The 25,877-nt window shown below is 37.1% G+C and overlaps 1 protein-coding gene across 5 annotated transcripts in view; it reads right to left on the reverse strand.

Moving 5' to 3' along the window:
- LOC145999010 (regulator of G-protein signaling 9) overlaps nucleotides 1-25,877 on the reverse strand; it is a 304,822-nt gene that overhangs the window by 94,968 nt on the left and 183,977 nt on the right. For all 5 annotated transcript variants that reach the window (XM_083135882.1, XM_083135883.1, XM_083135888.1 and 2 more), the window contains exon 5: nucleotides 11,406-11,515. In XM_083135882.1, coding sequence (XP_082992008.1) covers nucleotides 11,406-11,515 — 110 coding nt within the window. The remainder of the gene's footprint in view (nucleotides 1-11,405; nucleotides 11,516-25,877) is intronic.

Raw genomic sequence — 25,877 nt, forward strand, 5'->3', positions numbered from 1 at the left:
CTAGATTTTGAGGAAAATGGCAGCTTCATATGGAACCATCAGCTAGAAAGATGAACCTTAGTAAGTAATGTAGTCGGATTTGTAGTCCCTTGCTGCCTCGGTACTCGAGCATGTTGAGCGATGGTTCACCACCTCGATGCGGAATATTCCAAATTCGGTGTCCCGACAGAACGTACCAGCGACAAAACGTACCACCTGGGTTTTCTTGACGAAACGTACCACTCAGATAAACATCTACCTTCGAGATATTTACTCCGCGACAAAGCGTACCACTCCAAGGAAAACGCTTCAACTTCAAATCAAAAGAGAATAAAGTGGTTAGTGGCCCGTCGAGTGATCAAGTTTGTGGAGTCCCGAATGATGCTCAGTTAGATATGAAGAAGCGTATGCAAGAGGCGAAGAAAAGGGTTCGAGAGGAAGACACGCCAATTACCAAGATTTAGAACGATACTCTAGGCAACCTACACGACAAAGGTTAGGTTAGGCTAGGTTAGGTTAGAACTGACATAAACGAAAATCGAAAAAAAGACGAAAAGATAAAACAAAAGAAAAAATGTGGACCACAGCTTAACCACAGCTGATTTTAAACACGCCAAAATATATATATATATATATATATATATATATATGCATTATATAGTAATTTTGCCAGTCCAAAGCGTAGATAAAGTGTGATGGAATCAGCAAAACCATCAAGTGGTACGTTTTGTAGCATCGCAAATATTTTTAGACTCAATAGAAGACCCTTCGCAGGTAGCCGGTCCAGGTGGTAAGTACGTTTTGTCGGTGGCACGTTCGGTCGCGTATTCTCCAAATGCGAGTCTTGCATCAGTTGCATCCTCATAGTAACAATTGGCCAAAAATGGATAAATATCAGCGTAAAGTAAGAAAAATAATCAACGACTATCATGATATACTAATAGGTCCGATTACACCAAAGTTTCAAAATCGTTTGAAGATCTACAGGTTACAGCAATCCTCGAGCTAGGATCTCAATGTGTTCAGAACAATAATTTTGTTGTTCAGGAAAAATAGTCCCTCCTCTACATGTAATTCATGTTGTAATTTGTAGTAATGTTCAATTTCAGGATCACTAACATTTTTGACATTATCCCAGTTTTCTTCACATGTCACAAAATTTGCATATTTTCTTCACGGTTGCATCATTTTCAGTTTCCTTTTGAAATTGCATAATTCTTCTTTCACTCATGGGCAATGATGTGATTACTGAATGTACAACATTTATTATATCTTCATCTAATTCCTTTGGATTTGTTTTAATAAATGCTCTTGATAATGGGTCTGCCAGGACCATCTGTCTTCCAGGTATGTATTTAAGTTTCATGTTATACTTAAGCAACTTACGAGGCATTCGTTGCAATCTAGCCGATACTTTATTTATTGGTTTGCATACTATTGCTTCCAATGGTTTATGATCGATCACTTTATACTAATATCTTTCTTCCATACACAAAATGAGGAAATTTTTGTAGCGTAAAAGTAACTGATAATATCCCTCCCAATGTGTGCATAGAATTTCTCACAGTCAGTTAATGGTCTAGACACGAATGATACTGGATGTTCTTGTATTAAACAAGTATCTAGTCCATCTTTGCTACTGTCACACTGGATTGTAATGTTCTTGCTACCATCAAATGGTTGAAGTACTGCAGCATTAATTATAAAATCTTCAGTTCTGCAAACGCTTTTGCGAGTTCTGGATATCAGTGAAATTTTACATTCTACTTAATAGTAAAATCCGTAAAGAAGCAGTTACATCTGACACATTTGGTATAAATTTGGATAAGGAATTAACAATTCCCAACAATCTTCTTAGTGCTTGTTTATCTTTTGGTGGTTCCATTCAACAATTGCCTTTACATGACTTGGATCTGATTTTATACCTGTTTTTGATATTATTCTGCCAAGATACCGTACTTCATTTACTGTATCTTATTTTAATTAAACTTGACGTTACATTTTCTGGCACATTCTAGTACTCTTTTTATATTCTCATCATGCTCGTTTTTATCTCTGTCTGTTATAATTGAATCTTCGAAGTAGATCTCTACACCTGGTAGATGTCCAAAGATTTCCAAGTTCTTTCCCTGGAATACTTCCGGAGCAGACGCAATGGCAATCTATTAAAGCAATACCGACCAACTAATGCGTTAAAACGTACACAATTTTGAACTTACTTCATCTAATGTGACATGTTAAAATCCATCCTTCAAGTCAAACTGTAAACAGTTGTTTTCCTGCCAGTTTGCTAAGAATATCTTCTGTAAATGAAATGGCATAGTGTTTTAATTTAATAGTGTTATTCAGTTCTTGTGGATCCAAGCACAAGCGAAATGATTTGTCTGGTTTTTCAACAATCACTAAATTATGGACCCATTCTGATAGCTTTTCCACTTTATTTATGATGCCTTTGAACTCTATATTCTCTAATGTCTTCTTCAGCTTATCATGCACTGATTGAGATATTCTTCTAGGAGGGCTGATATGCGGTTCATATCCTTCCTTCAATTCTATGTGGTGAGACTTTCCTGGAAATTTTCCTAATCCTTTAAACACATCTGCATAGTCTTTGGTAATAGTGTGTTCAGAAAATGATTTAACATCAGTAACAAAATCTACGCGCTTGACCAAATTTAAATCTATACATGCTTTTAAACCTAACAATGGTATTGTTTCATTTTGAACAATGTAAAATTCAACAGGAACATTTATACCTTTCTTTGTTTTACACTTCATAGTAGTAATACGCACCTTCAGGTTTTATTGTGTTACCTCCATATGACACAAGCAACGTTGAGGTTTCTTTCAACGGTCTAATTCCTTCCTTGCACTTTATGTTTTGATAGTACCTCTGAGGCAATACATTAGTTTCACTACCTTTGTCTAGCTTAAATTCTATATTTGTACCTTCCACTTGGATTTATTTTTTCCATGATTTCAATGGACTTGGAACATTACTCGATTTCTTACGTGTACTTAAATTAACACTTTGTTGCACCATATCAACATACAAGCATGATTCATGCTCATCATTTGATTCATTGTGTGTTTGCACTTGCCTTTTCTTCTCATTTCTCGTAATAGTGCACCCTACTGCAAAGTGATTTTTGCCCTTGCACTTATTGCAAATTTTTCCATATGAGTCATTCCATGCCAAATCAACACAGATATATGCAATTTTTAACCTGACCATCTCCGATTTTCATGAAATTTGGGGAGTTGAAACTATGCATAGAACTTAGTAACTATGAAAATTTTTAGTCTCGTGCGTCTTGTAATTGTTAAATTATTCAAGGTCAAAGTTTGCAGAAATTGCCCTTTTTGAGCCCGCTCAGCTATACTAAATGTGCTGTAACTCCACCCCTATTTCACCTAGGAAGCTCAAATAAAGCTTATTGTACAGGGAATTGAATAAGCTTTCCAGTGATATATAACAAGCCTACCTTTGGATAAAAATATAATTTTGTCACGTGACCTTGACCTTTGACCTTGAATATCTCAAAACATGTCATCACCAAAAATCGTGAAAAAAATATATTTGATCCCTCATACCATACTCTAAAACATACCAAAAAATCATTCTGGGACTGCAATGGGATCAGAAGATACAAAATAATATGTGTAACTATGTGACTGATAAAAGCCCCATTACATGAACTATGAAGAGTCAAATGTCCCTTAACACCCCCTACAAAATGTGAAGGAGTTATCCTGGGTATAATTGGTCATAAAATAAATAGGTTAGGCACAGGGAGATCGCTAGCCGTGTGTGTCAAGCGCAGATCCGGCATATTGTTGACCGCCATATTGAATTCGACGCAAAAATTTCAAAGGAAAGGGGCTTATGTGATATATCAAATGAGGCTAGAATTTCACGAGAAATGTAGTGACGAAGGTTTATCCAACATATATTTAACCAGCAAAAATGTATTACTGCATGCTTGTAACCATTTTCTCCTTTTCGAGGTGTTAAAAACAAATCATTGGAATGCTCCTAACGTGTTAGGAACTCATCGAGATCCCGCTGACATCTTGGGAGAGAAAGAAGTATACGCACCATTGCATATGATTTTAATCAGCTACATTCACCAAATAGTTGAATAGTGAAGAATATTGGGAAAAGTATCTCAAACAATTAAGTGACACTTCCTTTGGAATGAAAAATTCTTCAGTGACGAGGCAAATTTTTATGTTCACGGTGAAGTTAATAAAAATAATATGCAATACCTGTGATTTGCTCAGTCGAATGGTTGTTACTGGTAAGCTAATTATGTGGTATAATGTATGGCGAACGGAAATGGTTGGTCCATATTCAACAACGGAACCTTAAATGGTGAGGGCTTCTTGGATTTGTTAAGTGAACAGGTTTTTTCACCCTTGCTTACGGGATATGGCACTTTTCGAGAGTTTTGAAACAGGACAGAGTGTGACCACACTATGTAGATATTTTCGCAATTTCTTCATGGTAATTTTCTAGGTAGATTGATGGGCACACGGGGATCTATTAAAAGGCCTGCACATTCCCCAGATCTAACATCTTAGGAGGACTTTTACCTTCAGAAACATTTGAAGAGAATGGTGCATGCACTAAAAGTCCCTGATATTGACCATCTGAGAGAAGGCATAGTTGCAGCTTGCGATGTTGTTGCACATGCTACATTACCAAATGTTCTATGCGAGTGTGAGAGACGTCAACGAGTGTGCTCACAGGAACATTGACAACATTATAATGTGCATATATCGTAAGTGAAAGATATGTGTATAACTTTTTGCTGGCGTAAGATACGTTGGAAAATCCTTCGTCACTTCATTTCTCGTGAAATTCTAGCCTCATTTGATATATCACATCACCCCCTTTCCTTTGAAATTTTTGCGTTGAATTCAATATGGCGGTCAACAATATGCCGGATCTGCGCTTGACACACACGGCTAGCGATCTCCCTGTGCCTAACCTATTTATTTTATGACCAATTATACCCAGGATAACTCCTTCACATTTTGTAGGGGGTGTTAAGGGACATTTGACTCTTCATAGTTCATGTAATGGGGCTTTTATCAGTCACATAGTTATACATATTATTTTGTATCTTCTGATCCCATTGCAGTCCCAGAATGATTTTTTGGTATGTTTTAGAGTATGGTATGAGGGATCAAATATATTTTTTTCACGATTTTTGGTGATGACATGTTTTGAGATATTCAAGGTCAAAGGTCAAGGTCACGTGACAAAATTATATTTTTATCCAAAGGTAGGCTTGTTATATATCACTGGAAAGCTTATTCAATTCCCTGTACAATAAGCTTTATTTGAGCTTCCTAGGTGAAATAGGGGTGGAGTTACAGCACATTTAGTATAGCTAAGCGGGCTCAAAAAGGGCAATTTCTGCAAACTTTGACCTTGAATAATTTAACAATTACAAGACGCACGAGACTAAAAATTTTCATAGTTACTAAGTTCCATGCATAGTTTCAACTCCCCAAATTTCATGAAAATCGGAGATGGTCAGGTCAAAGGCTGTGTTGATTTCGCATGGAATGACTCATATGCAAAACACTTATCTTTCACATGAATTTTACCATACTTTTTACACTCATATGGAGCACTTTCTTCTTTCTTCTCGCCTGTGCTTCGATTCTTTCTTCCAACAGAGACCACGCTTACTGGAACATCTTCATTCCTCAGCAGGGTTCTGAACTGCTGCTTACTTGCTTCAGCTGCTCGGACGTAGTCTGCTGCTTTCTCGATGTCAATGTCTGCTCTCTCAGCAACCTTTCTTGTAGAACAGCATCTCGTAGACCTAGCACTATTCTGTCACGAATTAGACTGCTTTCTTGGTCTCCAAATTCACATGAGGCTACTAACGTATTTAGCATCGTTAGGTTACTGTAAAAAGATTGGTAGACTTTTTGGCTGCATGAGAATAATTTGTAGCGTTCAAATACTACAGTTTTGCGTGGTTGACAGTATTCGCCGAATTTCCTTACCGCAATTTCGAAATTGTGTTTGTCTTCTTCATTTTCAACCTTGAACATACTACACACTTCAAGTCCCTGATCTCCTGTGAGATTTAACAATATTGCAACTTTTACCTTATCGGGCTTCTCATTTTTTTCTGACGAGATTAAATAAGTGTCCAACTTATTTCTCTATTTCTGTCAGTTCTCAGCAACGTTTCCCGAAAATTGCAAAACAGTTGGCGTCTTAAACGTCTGCATGTTTTCGAAGATAATATCGACCTTGTACTTACATCTTTCAAAGCATCTACTTATTTCAACTGTCAAACCCCGAGCCTGACATCATGTTTCGTTCTTTTATGTGTTCTTATATTATTAATAAACACTCTTCTTCTTGTTCTTATGCTATTTATTAGATGCTACACAGGAAGCTTACACAACATGTAACTCGCCATGATCTTACGATGACGTCACTACTGTTGCCATCTTTTATCATTACATAACCCATGTTACAGTTATTCGCAATGGTGTACTTCCCTGTACGAAAATACAGTAATAAAGCTCTTAGATGCATATAACTTGTCTAAACCCTCCTGGCTTGCCGTAGTGACGGAATTAAGAAAACATTGTTCCGTTGCTTGGTAACGCTTTTAGCAGCAGCAGAGAATCACTTGGGAAACAAATTAAAGCTCACAGGTGTTCCGTGTTTTCCAAGTGGCGCCGCAGGCAGCTTTTAGCTTCGTTACAGGCCTGTTACAGCAGCTCTACTCGTTCAAATCTATTGTCGGTCGTTCCTGTAAACAACATTCAAATTGAGCAAAATATAGGAATACAGAAAGGAGAGGGATATCTCAGATTTTTTTTTTTTTTTTTAGATATTTATAAGATACCAATTCAAATCGTGGCATTAAAATGTATTTACGTAACGCAAGTGACGAGTTATTATTTCGGTTAGTAACGAGTTACTAAATTTCCATGAATAATTGCAACAGTACTTCGTTACTTTGTGTTACTTGCAGTACGTTGATAAATTCAGAACTGAAGGATTTATTTGACAGGACGAAATATGCTTTCTTACACTGGCAGCAGTTTTGCCGTGTCGAGGAAATTGAAAGCAATACGATATTTCACGAGTAAAATTAATTAAATTTTCGTAACGATGATGCAGTAAATGAAGATATCAAACAGTAATTCTCTAGAAACATTCTTTCTCAGTCTTCAGATAAAATTTGAAAATTTTCTATCCATCTGTTCTAGAGAAAATCGTGACCAAAGTTTCTATGTAAGCTTACACAGGCCAGTATATCTCTCCGGGATATAAGATCACCTTAAGCTTGTGCTTGTCAAGTTACACTGGAAAAACATGAACAGATGTGGTACTTTGTGAATATTAAATGTCCATATTGTGTAACAGTAATAGTAACGATAACGTGTTGCTATTGGCAGCAAAGTAACGGCAACTTTTTTTAACAGCAGTTCTTTTTAATAATTTACTCATTCTTGTAAAAGGGCTCCCACTCGTTTTTCTAAAGCAAATCCCCTGACCTCTTCAGGTTCTCCAGGTATTTCCAAACAGTTTTGTAGTTTAAAGTTAGTTTAGCTCTGTCTTTGAGTGACAAGACAAAGCAACATCTCCAATGGCAAGAAACATATTTTTAAATATTTCGTTTTACTTACCAGTGCCTGTTGAACCAAATTAGAATTTTAAATTATGTGATAAATTCCAAATTCACTGAAAGTGAAACAACTATATTATTCATTCTAGTTTTTGGACTTTTAACCACTGTTATTTTTTAAAAGAGATTTACCTACGTTTCGGAGGCTGAATCTGCCTCCGTCTTCAGGGTAGCGTGTAGTCTGTTAGGTCACATAAATAGTTGCCTAGGAGGATTATTCTTGGTGGCCTAGGCTCCACCGCGTCTGTCGGTCACAAGGACCTCTATATACATAAAGTTGCCAGGTAGGATTATCAGTGGTCCAGGCTCCACTTCGTCAGACCAATATAGACCATTTATATGATCTAACAGACTACACGCTACCCTGAAGACGGAGGCAGATTCAGCCTCCGAAACGTAGGTAAATCTCTTTTAAAAAATAACAGTGGTTAAAAGTCCAAAAACTAGAATGAATAAATCACCACTGATTATCTACAAAGAAGAACTATATTATATTTAAAATTCCTTGACTTTTAAACATTTAAAAAAAATAAAGACATTTCCTGGCTTTCATGACGGGTCTGTCTACTTCCCCAGGTTTCCCATCAGTGGTAAAATGTAAAGAATACACCTAGAACACGTCCATTGCAAATATCAGGCATCAATACGTTTAGGGTTGTGCGATATTTCGATATATCGACACGGAGTCGATACTTTAAAAGTATGGACGGATGCTCCGATATCGTAAACATATGGACTTTGACATACCAATTTCTACGCAGACATCGATAAAATTGATATTTTACATATCGATATATGACTCGATTTCGCACAGCCCTAAATATGTCTGCAGAAACTGTGCCTGGGTAGTTAGAGTAGGCGATCGCTGTCCTTCCGTGTAAATATAAATAACATGGCCTCCCCGATGGCGTAATGGGGATGTCGACCTCCGTGGCGAAGTGGTTAGCACAGAGCGCTGGGACGACAGGGGTCCCGGGTTCGAATCCCGGGTAAGACATAGATATTTGTGTTTGTCCTAACTAGAAAAACTGAAAATCGAGGGGAACCGAGAAATGTAAAAATTGAGAAAAAAGTGAAAATAAACGGGGGATACTACCGCTTAGGGGTATTCCTTTAAATGTAATCAAGGGCTCCAGGGTTCGATACCTGGTGGAGACACAAGTGGTTCGGATTACACTTTAAACTGTAGGTCCAGTCCCGATTAACCTTCCTGTGCATAAAGTGGACTTAATTGAATTGATGAATGGACATTCACAAACAACCAAGCCCGAGCGGGATTCGAACCTGGGACCCTTGGCGTCGCAGCGCAATGTGCTAACCACTCGGCCACAAGGTCCGGCTAAAGTGGACTTAAAACCAATACTCAAACTCATAAATAATAGTTCCGTTTTTTAGTGTTTAACACAAATATATGACATATCAATTCCATAATTATCAACTTTCTTGTCTTAAAATTCAGTTATGGGAATGAAAGCAGATCAGTTCGCTCTCAGATCGTTGTTCAGAGGCAGGCACGTATCCAGAGGGGGGGCTCAGGGGGCTTGAGCCCCCTCCGAAATTTTTCGATTTACACTAGATAAAATGAGGTTTTTGGCTTGTGTGTGTGAAATAAAATATTGTGATTATAATTTAAGGAGAAATATAATTATCGAGGAAAGGCAGAGAATGTTCTAGAACCCTGAGTGATAACCCTGTTACTGATAATATTGTATGTAAACTTTTCTTGCTCTTTCGGTGTTTTCGCAACGAACTTGAGCATTGTTTAAAAATTTGTCAGCATTTGGAAGTTGCACAACAAAGCACTGTTGAAAGTAGCGCCATGAGTCGGGCGATTCATTGAATTACTACAAAAAAAGTGCGGAATATTCCAGAATATAATATGGACATAAATACGCGGATTCAATTTCACCGTTGGTCTGTACAACAGAATAATTCAATAAGACTTCACGAGTAAGTGTGACGGTCGATTAGTGATCAGTCAGTGTCCATTGACAGTTTTATAAGATGTAGAGATTCGGGGGGAGGAGAGGGGGAAGAGGACTAGTGACACATTTTCCTGGAAAGTGCTGAAGTCTACCACTAGTACAAGTTCGGGTCCAAAGCTGAAGACATTGCCGACAGTGTAGTGCTAGTTTCGGGTCATGAGCCGAAGAGATCGAAGGTCTCTAAAGTAAATATTTCAGCAGTAATGGGCATTGGAGCATCATTTTTTTTTAAAAAAAAAGGAAAGAAGCTTCGCAGATCGACTGAAAATCTATGTTTTGAGTGACGATTTATTAGTGACCGGACCAAGTTTCGTGTATGCAGTCCGAGAGTTTCGTGGGTTTAAAAAGGACTTTTAAGTCAACTGTTTTGGAAAAACACTCAAACACTAACTACCACAAAAGGGCAGCCATGAAGATCGAAAATTTTATGAATGTCGAAAAGAGAAAGCAAGAAGATGTTTCATATATGGAAATTTTAGCGGAAAAAGCAAGCTCGACCAAGACTCCAAAACCAGGTCAGATTTAGGAGACAGTTGCTCTCCATTTTTGGCCCCGTGCTATGGCTTTTTAATACTAACCTTTGTCTTCCAAGAGCAATTAAATTTTTCTTGCCCCCTCCCCCCCATCGTTTTGGAACTGAATCGCCACCATCGACCTTAAACCTTGCGAGGTTCTATCTATACCCCTGTAAAAAAAATGATGTTTAGCCCCCCCCCCCGAAAAGAATTTCTTGATACGTGCCTGTTCAGAGGTCACCTGTTCGAATCACGGCATGGCTGTTTGAGTGTGTCCAGTCATCAGTTTCTCATCATATCATCACTCATCTCCATCTTCGTGATTAGCCAAAAGTGGCAGAAAAGCGAAGTAAAATAAACCAAATCAATCAGATAGTTGTTGTTTTGCTGGTAGATCAAGTTCTTCCAGGCCTCTGAGATAAACTTTTACACAAGATACGACTCTGTGCCACGGTTCTGAAATTTACCGTAATGTATCTGAATAATGGTCTACTGCAGTCAAGTGAGAATATCGGTAGACTTTATTTATTTATCTTGCTTCGTGTATTCCCTGCGACTTAAATTTAACGACGAGAACGAAGTTCAGTGACAAGGAAAATAACTGTTCCTAAAGCTTTCGTTGTCTCGAAATAAATTCAATCGAATGGTTTCTTAAATCAAATCTAATAAAGACCAATAATTTTGTTTACTTTGTCATCTTTCTTTTCATGAAAAATAAAGTGCTTTACATGAACCCTCTCTTTTATCTCTTTACTATTACGTATCAACAAGTTCGATAATTTACTCAAGTGGTTTGGAAAACAAATACAGGAAGTTTAAATCACTTCCAAACTGTATTCACACTCAAGTGAAGAAAACAAAGCTGGTTTCTTTCTGAATCAAAATTTTAATATCGCGATATTGTGAAAAGATGCTACGTATACAATAATAATGAGTGTTATTGTATTGTACTGTATTGAGGATACTGTATTCGATAACACAATCTCTGATTCTGGATCCGATATCTGAATGCAGACTATACATATATATCCCATATATATCCATATATATCCCATTATACACCATGATAAATAGAACTTTAACATAAAGTAACTATGAGAGAAACGCTAAGTTAGGCTATATAAGAAAATTATACCTAGATATATTATACAGACACTAAGTTTCTTTATGGGTTTTTAATGGGAATATTAATTGCTTACACAGTACATTACAGAGGTCGATAGCTTGGATTTAAGAGGATGTAAAGTACTCACCTGAAACCGGTAGAGCGAGCTATCATCCTTCACTACCAAGTTTTTTGAATCGCCAACTGGAAAGAAGTAGCCGTATTGACAGAGCAGGTTGGCCATATGGACCGCCTCAACTGCAATAACAAATAAATACATTTAATTTTATATTCTAAATAGAGAGCAACAACTGTAAAAAGGTACAAAAAGTGCAACAGCGGATTTTGGATTACATTAATATGATCATTTTTTACGTCTGTGAAGCATATTCGGCACCAGTTTCATAGATCGGAGACACATTAAAATCGGATATTTTGTGTTTCGCATGGTTCGTACTTACCAATTGGGGGGTCTAGTGAGAGAGGGAGCTAAGCCACAAATCTTGAAAATTTTATTTTTTGCCATATTCAGTCTTCTCCTACCATCTGTCATGTATCATGTGAACTACAACCATGTGGCATAGCTCCCGCTTGTTCTGCAGCAGATTTTCTGAGTTCTTGAATATGTCCTCATCAGCATTTTGAGTGAGAGAATGAGCTATGCCACTTACTGATGGTGTCTGCAATAGGAGTGTCAGAGGTTCTGTTGCAGTAACCGGTGCTAGATTTAATATCAGCCCTGAACTTAAAAGATCTCATGGCAATAATGCCTTATATTCCTCCAGTTTTTCATGGTGTTTAGCAAAAACTGAAATCCACAGAAACAATGGACAGTGAAGATCCTCCAGAAGACATATGAAGCTGTCTTTATGTAGATCATATGTAACCCTGTGAACATGATTTACACTCAGGCAAAAGTATTTAAGCTTTGTTCAAATTATTTGATGTGCTACATTGATTTTTCCATATGGGTATACTACAACAATATACCATACATGTTCATAATAAATCGTATTTATATTGAAATTCATATTTTTCCTTTTGAATAATTTACCTAACAATATGTTCAGAAAAAAAAATTACCCTTTGTTATAAGTAGTTTCTTGTGTAAAATTTAAGAAATGTGTCTCCGATGTATGAAACTGTTACCGAATATTCATGCAGAATTCACGCATAATTTCCGGTAACAAAAAATCATGCAGAATTCCTGGTCAGTAGACACCCAATTCCAGCCAAAGTTTGATATGCCAAAGAATGTTCTTCACTGCTGAAATCAGACTGTTCGGCGATGCCCGCATTAAAAATATCAGGCTTTTCTTTTATTATATTCTTATGTTTACCATTTGAAATGTACAGTATCCCCACTTAGTACACAAACATTTTTGGATTGCCGAAAGAACATATTTTCCAAACTCAAAAGTTGTCAGGTGTTGTAACTGCATTTCCAGGTATCTTTTTCCGCCCACTGCGGTGATAAAATCAACAGAAGTAAAAATATTCTAAAGTAAAAGAAGGGTGGTTGCACATGGCCTTTTGTTTCTGTAATGTTGACAATGCATGTCCTAAATCTTGATTTTCAGACATTTTTCACTTTTAAATTTCAGAATACGCAAAATCCTACAGAAATAGCATAATATGCCAAATTTTCGTTGTTTAGCCATTTCATAAGCAACAAAAAACATGATAATGTTTCATAATTACACACACACACACACACACCCCACCCCGACAAATAACGTTCTATGATGTTCCGAAAAATCTAGGTCCCTAGCAATTACGAATCGCAGGAGGGAAATCTGCTTTTTCATGTCACAGAAATACACTAATGGACTGGCAAATGACATTTCCATGCGGCGGTTGTTTCTAACGGATTAAAAAACCTTTTTGCTACAGATTGAAGTATTAGTAGGATTACCATGAATTGAAAATGCGAGGCCAAAAATGGGCAAAAAATCCTCTTCTTGTGAACCTGCCATCAGATGGCAGATCAGTCTGTCAAACGTATTATAATTATTAATACTAATATTCAGAAATAACTATGCACGAAACTGATAAGTTTGGTTTCTATATGTAAAAAACAATGCATTACAGCTATTTTTACACTAAATACCATGGTTAAGGTAAAATAGTTTATATTGTTGACACAGCCGTTAGTTAGGTCATCCCACTGGGTTATAATAATTATTATAAACTGATAAAAATAATAATTTTGGAATAAAATTGGATTATTATTATATAAATGGTAGACTTTCCTACTCGATCCACCAGATGCTTGAATATCCAGCAACACTGTTTATTTTTTTATACTTCATGTAGTTAGCGTACTGAAATGCATAGTAATAAAATGTGCCATTAACTTTTACACACCTTGTCAAGAAAAAAGTTGTAAAGCTAAGGAAAATTTGTCAAAGTTTATGCTGTGTACTAAATTCTCACATAATACTCTTTAATTTTTGGAATTTTGAAAACTTTTACATTAGCATTAAAAGGCAAATATGAAAACATGAGCTGCTTCCGGTAATTTATACTCAATTTTTTCGATCTAACGCAGTTTTTCCTTTGGTTATTCTGTTCGAATACTAACTCGAGAGTTTAATTATGTTATTAACAATGAAGATATTATTTCTGCTTTTATGTAACTTGAAATTAACAATGCCGTTTCGTGAACATTTGTGAGGGCCTCCCAACAGGAATACGGAATATTCTCCAACGGGAAACTTCCTCAATGCCCAAGGTAGTATTTCTAGAGGTGGGCTTGTCGGGCACTTTTTGATGATCGGGAATTTCCGTGTGACGTCTAATTTTGAAGCTCGTCTTACTATATTTATTAGGCTACTCGCCACGACAAGGATGAATGATGATTAGGCGAAATTGATCAAGGGACAACCACACAAAGTCCAGGTAAGTATTCGAACCTGCAACGTACTGTGATGAGATCGTGAGTTACCCACTGTAGTGTGTCTGCGTTCGTTGCGACCATTTACACAAGTGCGCATGCGCAAACTGGATGAGTCCAGTGGCAACATAGGGGTGTGGCTGCAAGTGCAACGCAAAATTTGTCTTTGTTCCAGTTCGAGGGGGCTTGTTAAGCATTGTAACAGCCATCACAAGCACAAAATGTTGCGCGATAGTAAACAATCGAACACACAAAATAGAATTGCTGATCTCAAACCTACAGAGTAGTTTCGTGCATGTTGCTACCTACTCCCCCTTCTATGCATGGACTCTTCCACTAGAACTAGGCACGTCTTCCTTTGTCGAACAGTAAACGCGCTTGGCCTCCGGAACGGCACAAATATGTACAAAGTACAAAGCGACAGTTCCAATGTGTATTTCCTTCAATTAAAGATTTAAAATGAAACTTCATAAACGCATAAGCATGAAATTAAGTAATAAAAGTGCTAAAAATTTTCACATTATTATTCTGTAGAAAATAAATTTCATCTAATGAACATTTCCACTCATTTTTTTTACAACAATTTTAAAAACTACACCCTGGGAAAATGACCCCTGCAAGTTCTGGCGTTTCTCTGAGTCCAGTTTAAGGCAAAAACTAGGCTTCCAAAGTTGCATGGCTGTTGTGCTGAAAACACGCCCCGCCATGTTAATACGTCACGACTTAGGGAGAGCTCGTTTGTCGTCTGCTTCGAGCGTCCAGTTTACCACGGTGAGCGAACATGTGCAACAGTTTTACAAATCTGTATAGATTTAAATAATGGAAGAAGGAGCTATAGTGGAAAGGAAAGCTATGCTTTGTAAGGATCATTCTTCCATGAAATATCCCTGCTGCTCACGTGCAAGATAAATGAAAGGGTTCTGCTGCATGCGTGTTCTCAGGTCATGCGAAAAATATTACTTGTAAAATTGGTAAAAACACGCCCCGCCATGTTAATACGTCACGACTTAGGGAGAGCTCGTTTGTCGTCTGCTTCGAGCGTCCAGTTTACCACGGTGAGCGAACATGTGCAACAGTTTTACAAATCTGTATAGATTTAAATAATGGAAGAAGGAGCTATAGTGGAAAGGAAAGCTATGCTTTGTAAGGATCATTCTTCCATGAAATATCCCTGCTGCTCACGTGCAAGATAAATGAAAGGGTTCTGCTGCATGCGTGTTCTCAGGTCATGCGAAAAATATTACTTGTAAAATTGGTTGCTGACCAAACTTTCAAAAATATATATATTTTAAACTTATATTTTTCGAAATTTACCGTAACCTATGTAGTGCAAAATAAGAATTTTCACATTCTTCACTTTATATAGAGTCTATTTTACTTTATTTTCCATAAAGCAATTTCAGTTTGTGTTTAATTTCTCTTGCGCAAGTTATGATCAAATATTTTTGGGCAATTAAGAGAAAATACACTGAGAAGATTACATCAGTTGCACAATACATATTAATACTTAGTTTATGTATAATTATTACAAGGAAATAATGTTTATAACCAAGGGCGTATTTAAGGAAGGGGTTCAACGGGTCCACCCCCCTTTGGTTCAGTAAAATTACCAGAGTTACCTGTTCTATCCGCTTGTTCATAAACATTTCTTCGGACTTATTTTATTCTCTTAAATTAGAGACGTAGGACGGGATACGGATGGGATGGAAATTACGTAATTCCACACACCAGATGGGACTGCAGACCAAAAGTCTGCAATTTCCTGTTAGTTTCGGAATTTCTGCGATAAGAACCTGCATTGAGACTGTCAAATCAGTTATCCCCTCGAGTCATCTTAAAGATATTTGGATTTTGAAGAAGCAAAGACACAAGATGAACAGAAAAGTATCAATACTAGCGTGACTTCGTGACTACATTCACACAACTTTGTCGGGTCCAGCACCCCCTGCTCCCCAACAAGCTTCCGGCCAGCAGTGTCCTGGATTCTCACTTACGAAATAAAGCAACCCTAATCATACCAAAAGTTGATCCATCCCCCCCATCCCCACATGAACTATATATACGCCCATGTGTATAACAATATCCCATACTGAAATGGTACGATATATTTTGAATTTTGTACTGCGAAAAAGTCGCCTCATCTCGTTACCCCGAACGCATTAATTGGTTGGTTCACAACTTCAAAACTAAGGATCCTATCGAGACGAGACATGGCAGCCTTGGTCTCGTTCTCGTTGAGAGTTGTAAATGTCTGTCTCGTGTTTATTTGTAAATGTGTCATTGACAGTCTCGTCTCGATTTATAAACATCCATCTCGGTTTGGGAGGTCAATTCTCGTTCTCGTCTCAAGTCTCGAAAAATATAGAATTAACAACGTATGCAAAGGCTTATCATCATAAATACAAAAAAAAAAACATTTTTTTTGGACTCCTCGTTTCGACGGTACGAGCCCTCGAAAACTGAATATTACCCTGCTTATATATGCAAACCAAACCGCAGATTCAGAATTACCAGGAATGAACTGGCGTTGTAATTAATATACACAAAATTCATGATTTATCTGAGGAAGTCGCATGTTTCAGGTTTGACTCTCGACCTGAGCATGACTGTTTCCTTGTGAGTGATATTTCATTGAACTGGAAATTGTTACATGGGAGGATGTTTGCTCGAGACTTTGGGGACAGCTAGGGGGATGAAAGCTTCTATTGTTAATGTTAGTGTTGCTCACGAGACGAGACATTTTCCGTCTCGTCTCATAAAAGGAGATGGGACAAGTGAATATTTTCGAAATGAAATGGGACAGAAGAAATAGTTCGTCTCTTATCGTGGCAGGTTGGGTGATACTTAGATTGTGCTTGTTGGTGGTGGTGGTAGTTTGTGTGTGTGGTGGGGGGGGGGTTCTCCTGCAGCCCGACTTCGAATACTGCTTGTAGTCATTCATCTTCATTGTAGCGATTAGCCAAAAGTGGGAAGAAATGTGATGTTAGAAAATATACATATTAATTAACCATGCGTTCTCATCGTTGCAGTATCACCTCTTATATTGCAGAAATTGGCGTATACACCAGAGTGTTCTAAACGTATCATCTTAAAATTTGCGAAGAAAATATTATGACGAAAATAATTGTAATTCCAGAAAAGGCATTCCTGTAACATTAAGTTCTTGCCAGTTAGAACCAACCTATGTATTCGCAATGAACAAGGCTGTTCACGTGTTCAGCCATTGACTGTTACAAGTTTTGCTTTGTCACCCTAAAGGGAAAACCCTCTACCGAGTGGCTGAATTATAGTAAATACTGCTATACTGCTAGGGCATAATTCATCTCCAAGAAACGGAGCACAGATTTTTGCACTGGAAGTTACAAGATACTTGTTTTACACAGTAGTGACTTTGCTGTCGCTTCCGCGGCTCATGCTAAGTTGACGCGACGAGCAGAAGCCCTGCCTGCACGCATTTCTAAGTGATGACGTCAGAGGACCTCGTGTCTGTGAAGAGGACGTTTTCAAATCCGTGACGTAGTAGGTGAATTTCAGCAGTGTTTGAAAGTGTGTTTCTCGAGAACGAAAACAAATATCGCCGAGATATTTTGCACATCTCATGTTTGTGTCATTATCTGTAAAATGAAAGGATTTAAAACGTTTTTCATGTCAAAGTGGAAATGTCCATTATGTTAGATCTGTCTTTAAAAGCAACTCTGAGTTTATCCGCACGGCCTCTAATAACACTGATGAACAAATTCAAACTTTTTTGCTCCTTTGAACGAAAATAGGTGATTATTTATAATTCGACCCCGCTGAATCCAAATCTGAAAGCAGAAATGCTGTATCACCTATCGTTTTCCCTGGATTTTCATTTTTTGTTTTTAATAAAAATTTAATTCCCTTTGTAATAATACATCGAAATTTGAAATTATTTTTGTTTGTTTGCTCATGAAATAAGATTTAAAAATTGAAGTGAATAACTGTGAAATATAAAAAAATTAAAAAAATATATATATGACCGATTTTGACTGTTCAATGAAGAAATTTCATGCAAAAAAAAGGAAAAAAACACATTTTTACAAATTCTTTCTTGAACTCTGCCGTTTGTAACTGCCACCAGAAACCTCTTCCTTGAGGTTCCAACTATAGTCTGCTAATATGGTCTGTACCGATTTTCCTGCATATCGTTTCTCCATGACAGAAATATCCTGGTGAAATCTCTCGCCGCATTCGTCACTAACCGCGCCCAAGTTAAGGGGATAAAAGTCCAAATGCGAATGTAAAAAGTTGAATTTTCAAGGACATATTGCACCCCATGCGCTGATAACACTTCAACAAGTTCTTAACAAGTTCCTTGTAGTTGTCAGCTTTCACATTTCCAAGAAAATTACAGCATACTTGTCTGAAAGCTAACCATGCGCATTTCTCTTTTTCTGTTAGCAATTCCACAAAGTTGTGATCATGAATGATCTTACGGATTTGCGGCCTAATAAATATCCCTTCTTTTAACTTACTATCACTGAGTTTAGGAAATGTTTTTCTCAAATACCCAAAACCCTCACCGTGTTTATCCAAAGCCTTAACAAAATTTTTCATCAGCCCTAACTTTATATGCAACGGTGGTAACAAAATCTGGTCTTTCTCAAGTAGAGTGTGATTCCTAACGCTCTTCTCTCTAGGACTTACGTTTTTTCGTATGGGCCAATCCACAATGTTGTAATGTTTATTTTCTGCCCGGCTGTCCCATTCGCAAAGAAAGCAACAAAATTTTGTAAACCCAGATTGCATGCCTAACAGTATACCAATCATTTTGAGGTCTCCGCATATCTGCCAACCATATTTTTCATAATTTATCACTTTTAATATTGTATCCATACTTTCATATGTTTCCTTCATGGTGGAAGAATAGGCAAGGGGTACTGATGGGTATATATTCCCATTATGCAACAATACTACTTTTAAACTATTCTTAGATGAATCTAAATATAGTCTCCACTCGTTTGGGTTGTGACTCCTTCCAAGTTCTTGCGGAAGGCCTTCTACATCATTGCAGTAAGTTAATTCATTACTAACAGAAAAAAAATGTGTCCGTGATTGTTGGCGTTTCCGATATGACACCTTAATACCATCTTGTAATAAATTCCACCCTCTGAGACGAGAACCTAATAATTCTGCTTGAATTTTAGAAAGGTTGAGGTCTCTGAATAGATCATTTAGTTCGGATTGGGAAATAAAGTGAGGTATATTTGGATCAGGAAAATTTGGATCGGTGTTTGAATATGAGGGTCCAGGTTCATCATCTGGAGAAGCACTGCTTGGTTCTGTTTCATCCACTGTCCATTCTTTAGGAGGCTTAGGAATTGGTATAAAATCATGACTCGTAGGTTTCTTGGCTGAAGGAACATCAGGATAAAATATAGAATGTTTTAATTTAGAACTATATCCCACTATGTTAAACAGAAGTAACAATCCGTAGTATGATCTTTCTGTTCTGTCCATATTACAGGGTTTCCGAAGGGCATTGATTTGTGAGCGCCATTAAGCCAACCACGTAAAGTTCTCGAACAATTACAACAAATTTTACCTGGTGCCCAGCTTTTTCCCTAGTCTACTTTACTTCCAAAATACAACTCATATGCTTTTTTCACTATGGGAGTGATAGTATTTCTCTGTGACTTCGGAGTAAATTCCCCGCTAACATAACAAAACAAGTTCGGGTTATTCACACATTTGCGTGACATGGCGAACTCATTAATTGACTTATAATATATTTCTTTAAAAAAAACAATTGTGAATGCTCTTATTGTTTTGTTAAAATACAACTTACACTTCACTTCACTATACAATATTACATTCATAATTTCACGAACATACACAAACATGAAATACGGCTACTTGAGAAGGCTACTCGCGAAGTTATCGGAAAGGAAGTTAAGACTCGACTAACCCACAAAAGAACAAATTTTAACAGAGAAACAGGAAATTTCTCTACTGCCAGATGTTTCCTCCACTATATATTAAGTGCCAGTCATAAACACAAGGTCGCTGAAAAGTTCTTATCCATTTGCTAGGAACCAAACGTTACGCCGGAAGCGGAGCAGGGTGCGGAGACCTGAAACCATAAAACTATAAAATTTGGGTGTTCTGTAAAAAAATTAGGTGATACAGGAAAACGGATGCGATATTCGTTATCAGCACATCTGAATACATAAAGATCACTTAGTTTTATTTAAAGGAGTATTTCATTGTTTATCAGTGTAATCATTACAATGATTTACCACTAAAGCAGGCTTGTTTACTGTTATATACGTTGAAAAGTTTAAGTATGCAGCAATGCACAAAAATCGGCAAAAATCAGTTCACTATTTAACCCCTAAATCAAGACAAATGTCTAAGATTAGCAATTTTAAGGAATAATTCACACTTTGGGTCCACAGAATTCACATGAGATTGATTATTTTGATTTTTATACAAAAAGTATAATTTTGACCTTTCTCAATACACACTTGAAACCAAAGTAAAACTAAACAATACACTTAAAAACCAAAATACATTTTCATAAATAGATTAAATAACAAAAATAATGAAAATAAGGAATATAATGATAGTAATAAAATAATAACTAATAATAATATTAGTAATAGTAATAATAAATGTGAGAAGTATCGTTAAAATAAATATATACGCAATAAATGTTTAAAGCGAGGAAAAGAGACTTCCTATGAAATTAGTTTCAAGATAAATTAACATCTTTTAAGGCATTAAATAATATTTATTTACTAGTTCCGATATCATTCCTTCTTTCTTTAAATGTACTTTGGTTGTGAATACGAGTTCCTTAGACATATTTTCTCGGCGAAGCTCGTCAGTTTATCACCTATTATTTCTGTTGCTACTTTCTTCAAAACTGATAATATGTTTTTGAGTTGCATAGAGTGAAGAAAAAGCAACTACAAACACCACATTATTATAAAAGGCAACTGAAATTATTTTTAAGAAAATTATCTTCTTTTTGGCAACAGATTTGATATCCACAAAGTACTCTGCTGCAGCACCGCGACACATCAACACTAAAGGTCTTAAGACAATCTTAAGCGATATTTTTAAAATTTATAGAATCTAACACGAATGAAACAAATTATAAAATCTGATAATTTCTATGTTCATCAGATTTTTCAGGAATGATGTTTCGTGGATTTCTATGACACATCATCACCATTAACCCGCAAGGACACGTGAATGGGTAAAAATGACCCAAAAGATTTTGAAATATTTCTTTCATCTTTACCAATTAGTGTGCCTGAGGCCTTTCCAGTAAACACTTTCGAATATTGACCTTGAATCAGCTATGAGGCTTCGTTAGTTGCCCTCACAGGGCCGTAGAAACATCGCCTGTGTAAATTTCACACACACGTGAGCTCCTGCGTTTCAGGTTGGTATTTAAACATGATCTTTTCTCTCATTTTTATCAATTGTGAAATACAATAAATATGTTCAAAATTAATACAATTAGTTTTACCAATAAAGATATTGTTAATCAAATACTTTAATGTAATTATAACTCGGATTTACGAAGTAATTTTGCTTCTGGGTAATATTTACACAGGCCGAGTCTTTGGTGAAAAATTTAGGGAGGGTGTTGATGAAGGTTTTGGGAGGTGTTAGGGGCTGTTGGGGACGTTTGAATAAATTTCTGTTACACTGCACTACTTCTATATGTATTAAGCATCAGCTGATAGCGAAATCGGAGACGATCTATTCCCCTAACGCGCGCACACGTGACCACGTTTCATTCAGGGTTGCCAGCTGACCCATTAACAACGGAGCACACGTTCACAAATAAGCTAAATTTTTCAAAAATAGCAGGAAGTAGCAACACTTTTCTCCCGTGCCGTTTTCACAATACTTTAAAGTACCCTTTACTTTATAAATCGTCGCGGGAAATAGCGGCGAAAGCTATGTTAACTCAAGTTAACTCTTGTATTTTCAAGTCAAAAATAAAAACATATTTTATTGTAATTCAAATATGTGTTCTTTTTCTGTGCATTACCGAGAAGTTGTGAGTCTACGTAACGCAATTATATTGCCCGGCGAAAAAATAATTGCTACAACAAGTCTTAAAAATAAGTACAAAACGTAGTCCGAAAATTGAATTTTCTCGAAGCGCCATTTTGAGGCCCGAAAACAAGAACAAATAATAAATTTAGAGAAAAAAAAATTATGGCAGATTCATGCCACATTTAGTTGTTTACAGAAGTGGTAATGTTTTATCTCCTTACCGAAAAGTCAAAGTTTATATTTTTGCCGACTTTTCTCGCATTCTGGATCACTGTCCAATAGGTTGAATCGCACATAATTTCAATTTAAATTCTTTTTGTCACGGGAAGAAGATGTTGAATGTATTCTATGTTAAAATTTAAATATAAGAATGTTGGAATCCACGGATTTGATTTAGAATAATGTAAATGATGTGTCTAAAACAATAGCATCTTACGTTATTAAAAAAAGTAACTTGTACAGGTAAGGTTACATTGCTTCCATGGTAACGGGTTAGCATTACTTTGCTTCTAAAAATAACGCGTTTCCGTTACTTTATCATACAATAAGAACATTTAGGTGTTTACACAACAATATCTGTTCTCTGCAACACATACACATACGGGACATATCCAAGTTTAATAAAACAACACAGCACAACATGTTTAATCCTGGCAAACAAATCCTCCAGTTCTGAATTTATCAAGTAACGAAATCCCGTTACAATTACTCACGTAACTTCGGTATCACGTTACGTTAATGTGCACTAAAACATATGCTCGAAAACTTACCCCTTCCAAAGATCGGTGAACAATACTTGGTAGCTCCAAAAAAAAAAAAAAACCACTGCAAGTACGCGCATAACTTAGCACAAACCTGGTACGTTTATGAGGCTGATAGTAAGAGCAAGTGCTGTCTAACATAGCTTAGCCTCGAATAAACTAAAATGTATGTTTTACTGCGGCAAAAGAGGAGAGCAAAGAAGTAATATCTCTGAAGTCTGCAAAAGAAGCAAACATTAAATTAGATGATTGGAGAGAGGCGAGGCGGCATCTTTCCTCAAAGTACACCGCCTTGGGTCTAGTTCCCATGTTTACTCTTGGAGTCTGCGGTGGAACTTTCAGTTGCTTTTCGAGCGAGGGCGAAACCTGCAAACAAGGATCTCGACATAACCGAATCAACGTTTCCTTTCGCAACCATTCCGAAGGGATATTTTATTCCACGTGGAAGAGTAAAGCGGCTGAAATAGCAACTTCTGAAGGACGTAAGGAAACTTCAGAAAAGAGGTTCCGTTGTTCCTTTACGGAACGATCAAAAGTTACCCGCCTTTTCTTGCGGTCTAGCTAAGGAACAGCAAATTGTGAACTACCTGCACTCTATTTGTTGATACTAGTTATCTTTGTTGAAAATCCTGGAGATCCCAGAAGAGGCGAATATACGTTTCAAAAGTTGATAATTTTGAAAAGTATGCACAGATTCCAAACCCCGCCAATTGACAATGTTTTGACTACAGTAACACATGAAAGTGCATAAAATGCTCTTTTGGTGCATAAAAATAAGTTTGCACGCGAGAAATTATACACAGAAATAATAAATTCATCAACGTTTTCAGTTCAGTGGGATGCACTAACAATGTATTGATTGAACAGACACGATCATTTTAAAGACACCACAATTAAATCTGATGTATTTTGACTTCTATGTGTAACTCTGGTACAGGCACAGTCACTTTAAAAGTACCTGAAAGCCAGTGGCGTAACTAACGATTTCGAGACCCCCCCGGAGAGAACCTTAAGCCCCCTTTCTTCCCACTTAAATTTCTATAACTTAAATTTTGTTCAGTGTGTCCTTCACCTCGCCAGTTCGTGATTTCTTTAAAGAAGTATAGAGGTTATAAAAATTCACATGTAAAATGCAAAATAAGCTTAGAACACCTCTGAATGGTAACTCATCATATTGATGCTAAACTCCGTCTCACTTAGGCACCTTCTCGCATCGCTCAAATACTCTCCATATTGATTTTGTACTGCACGCAAAAAAAAGTGAACTGCAGCCGAAGTACATAAATATCCGCATAGCACTGCAGGTGGCAACTGATATTACGACGACTGAAAATTATATCGACTGGTTTCTAACTAAACTTCCTGGTAATGTCTTACCATAATTTTCTTCCTAGCATGTAGACAGACTTTCGTTTGTTTTTCCAATGAAGCTTCAAACTTTTGATCAAAACTTGATCCCTTAAAAGTCGAATTCCCCATCCTTCTGGTACCGGGTGGTTCATAAATAATTGAGGGGTTACAAAAATTTATTGCAAGTAAAATATTGGACTTACGTTAATGAAACCAGTCCAGAACGAACGAGGAACTCAAACAGTTAGTGCGTGTATGTTTTGTTAAGCTGAGAGTTCATGTCCCTACCGCTAGGCGGCACTAAAATCACTCGCAGTGATTACACCATGCGATCCCTTGTGGGGTATTATCAAAGACAGGGTTTTCGTCTCACCGATGCTGAGTGATATCGCAGTCCCTAACGGAGCGTATCATCACAGCGATTGTACTATCGACAGGTTCATGTTGATGCGAGTGTGGCAAGAACTAGACCAGCGTGTCGATGTGTGCCGTGCCACCCGTTGTGCACACATATAACATTTGTAGGTGTAAAAAAAAACTGAGATCCTCGTTCTTTCTGGACTGGTTTCATTAACGTAAGTTCAATACCTTACTTGCAATAAATTTTTGTTACCCCTCAATTACTTATGAAACACCAGGTATATATTGCATTGCATTTTCGTTCTTACGGGTACCGTAGCCATATAATGCTGTTAAATATTTTTTTATAATATTTAATGTTCTTATGTACTGTATCTGTTGGTGTTTAGTTCCATAAAGCGTCTAGTTGTGGTCAGGGTGCGTGGATCATCTCTTTCAGCACCTCGTGCTCAGTGAACGACAGTGTGTCCCGTGACCTTAAAATGCTAGTGGGGGGACAAATATTACTTACTCTTATGCAAATTGACGATTTATTGTCAATTGTAGTCTATGGAATGTGTTCGCCCATGTCTTGAAAAAAAAAAAAAAAAAATGACAGTTGAATGTAGGAAATGCGTTCGCAGCGCCGCCCGGCCATCGCTGCAAACAAAGACACAGAACAACGAGTTCAATTTGCTCCAGCGGTTTCCATTTTTTGTAATCGCCAGCATTGAGTCAGAACAACACGAAGAGGAGAGAAGTCATCAAGCCGACTCTCGTACTAACAACAAAACAAAAAAGATTTTTTAAAAAGGGGGGCTGGACGGACTCGCAGCGGAAGTAAACATTTGAATATCGAGATGAAAAAGGAAACAAAACTGGAAGCCATCCGGAAATTAGCATGGCATGTGGGCACACACACACAAACGACTGTTTGTATATCCGAGGTTGACAGCCTCTTTCGAGGAGATGTGGATGGAACAGTGTTGCAAACGTAAGAGAAAAAGGTGAAGCTCTGTTTAAAAAGAACTTTAATGCCTCGAAAGATGAAACTTCATGAGGGACACAGAGATCGCAGGAACTATAATAAATAGAAAGGTGAAACGTTGTGACTTTCCACTTCAGTTAAAGTTAGCTGTGTGAATAGATGTCAATCAGGAGAATTAAGAGGTTGATAACGTAGACATTCTACAAAGACGATCTATAAAATGACCTTGTAGCAAAATTGCCTAAT

This window comes from Lepisma saccharinum, chromosome 14 (assembly GCF_977018435.1).
Source record: "Lepisma saccharinum chromosome 14, izLepSacc3.1, whole genome shotgun sequence".
In the NCBI taxonomy this organism is placed as follows: Eukaryota; Metazoa; Arthropoda; class Insecta; order Zygentoma; family Lepismatidae; genus Lepisma; species Lepisma saccharinum.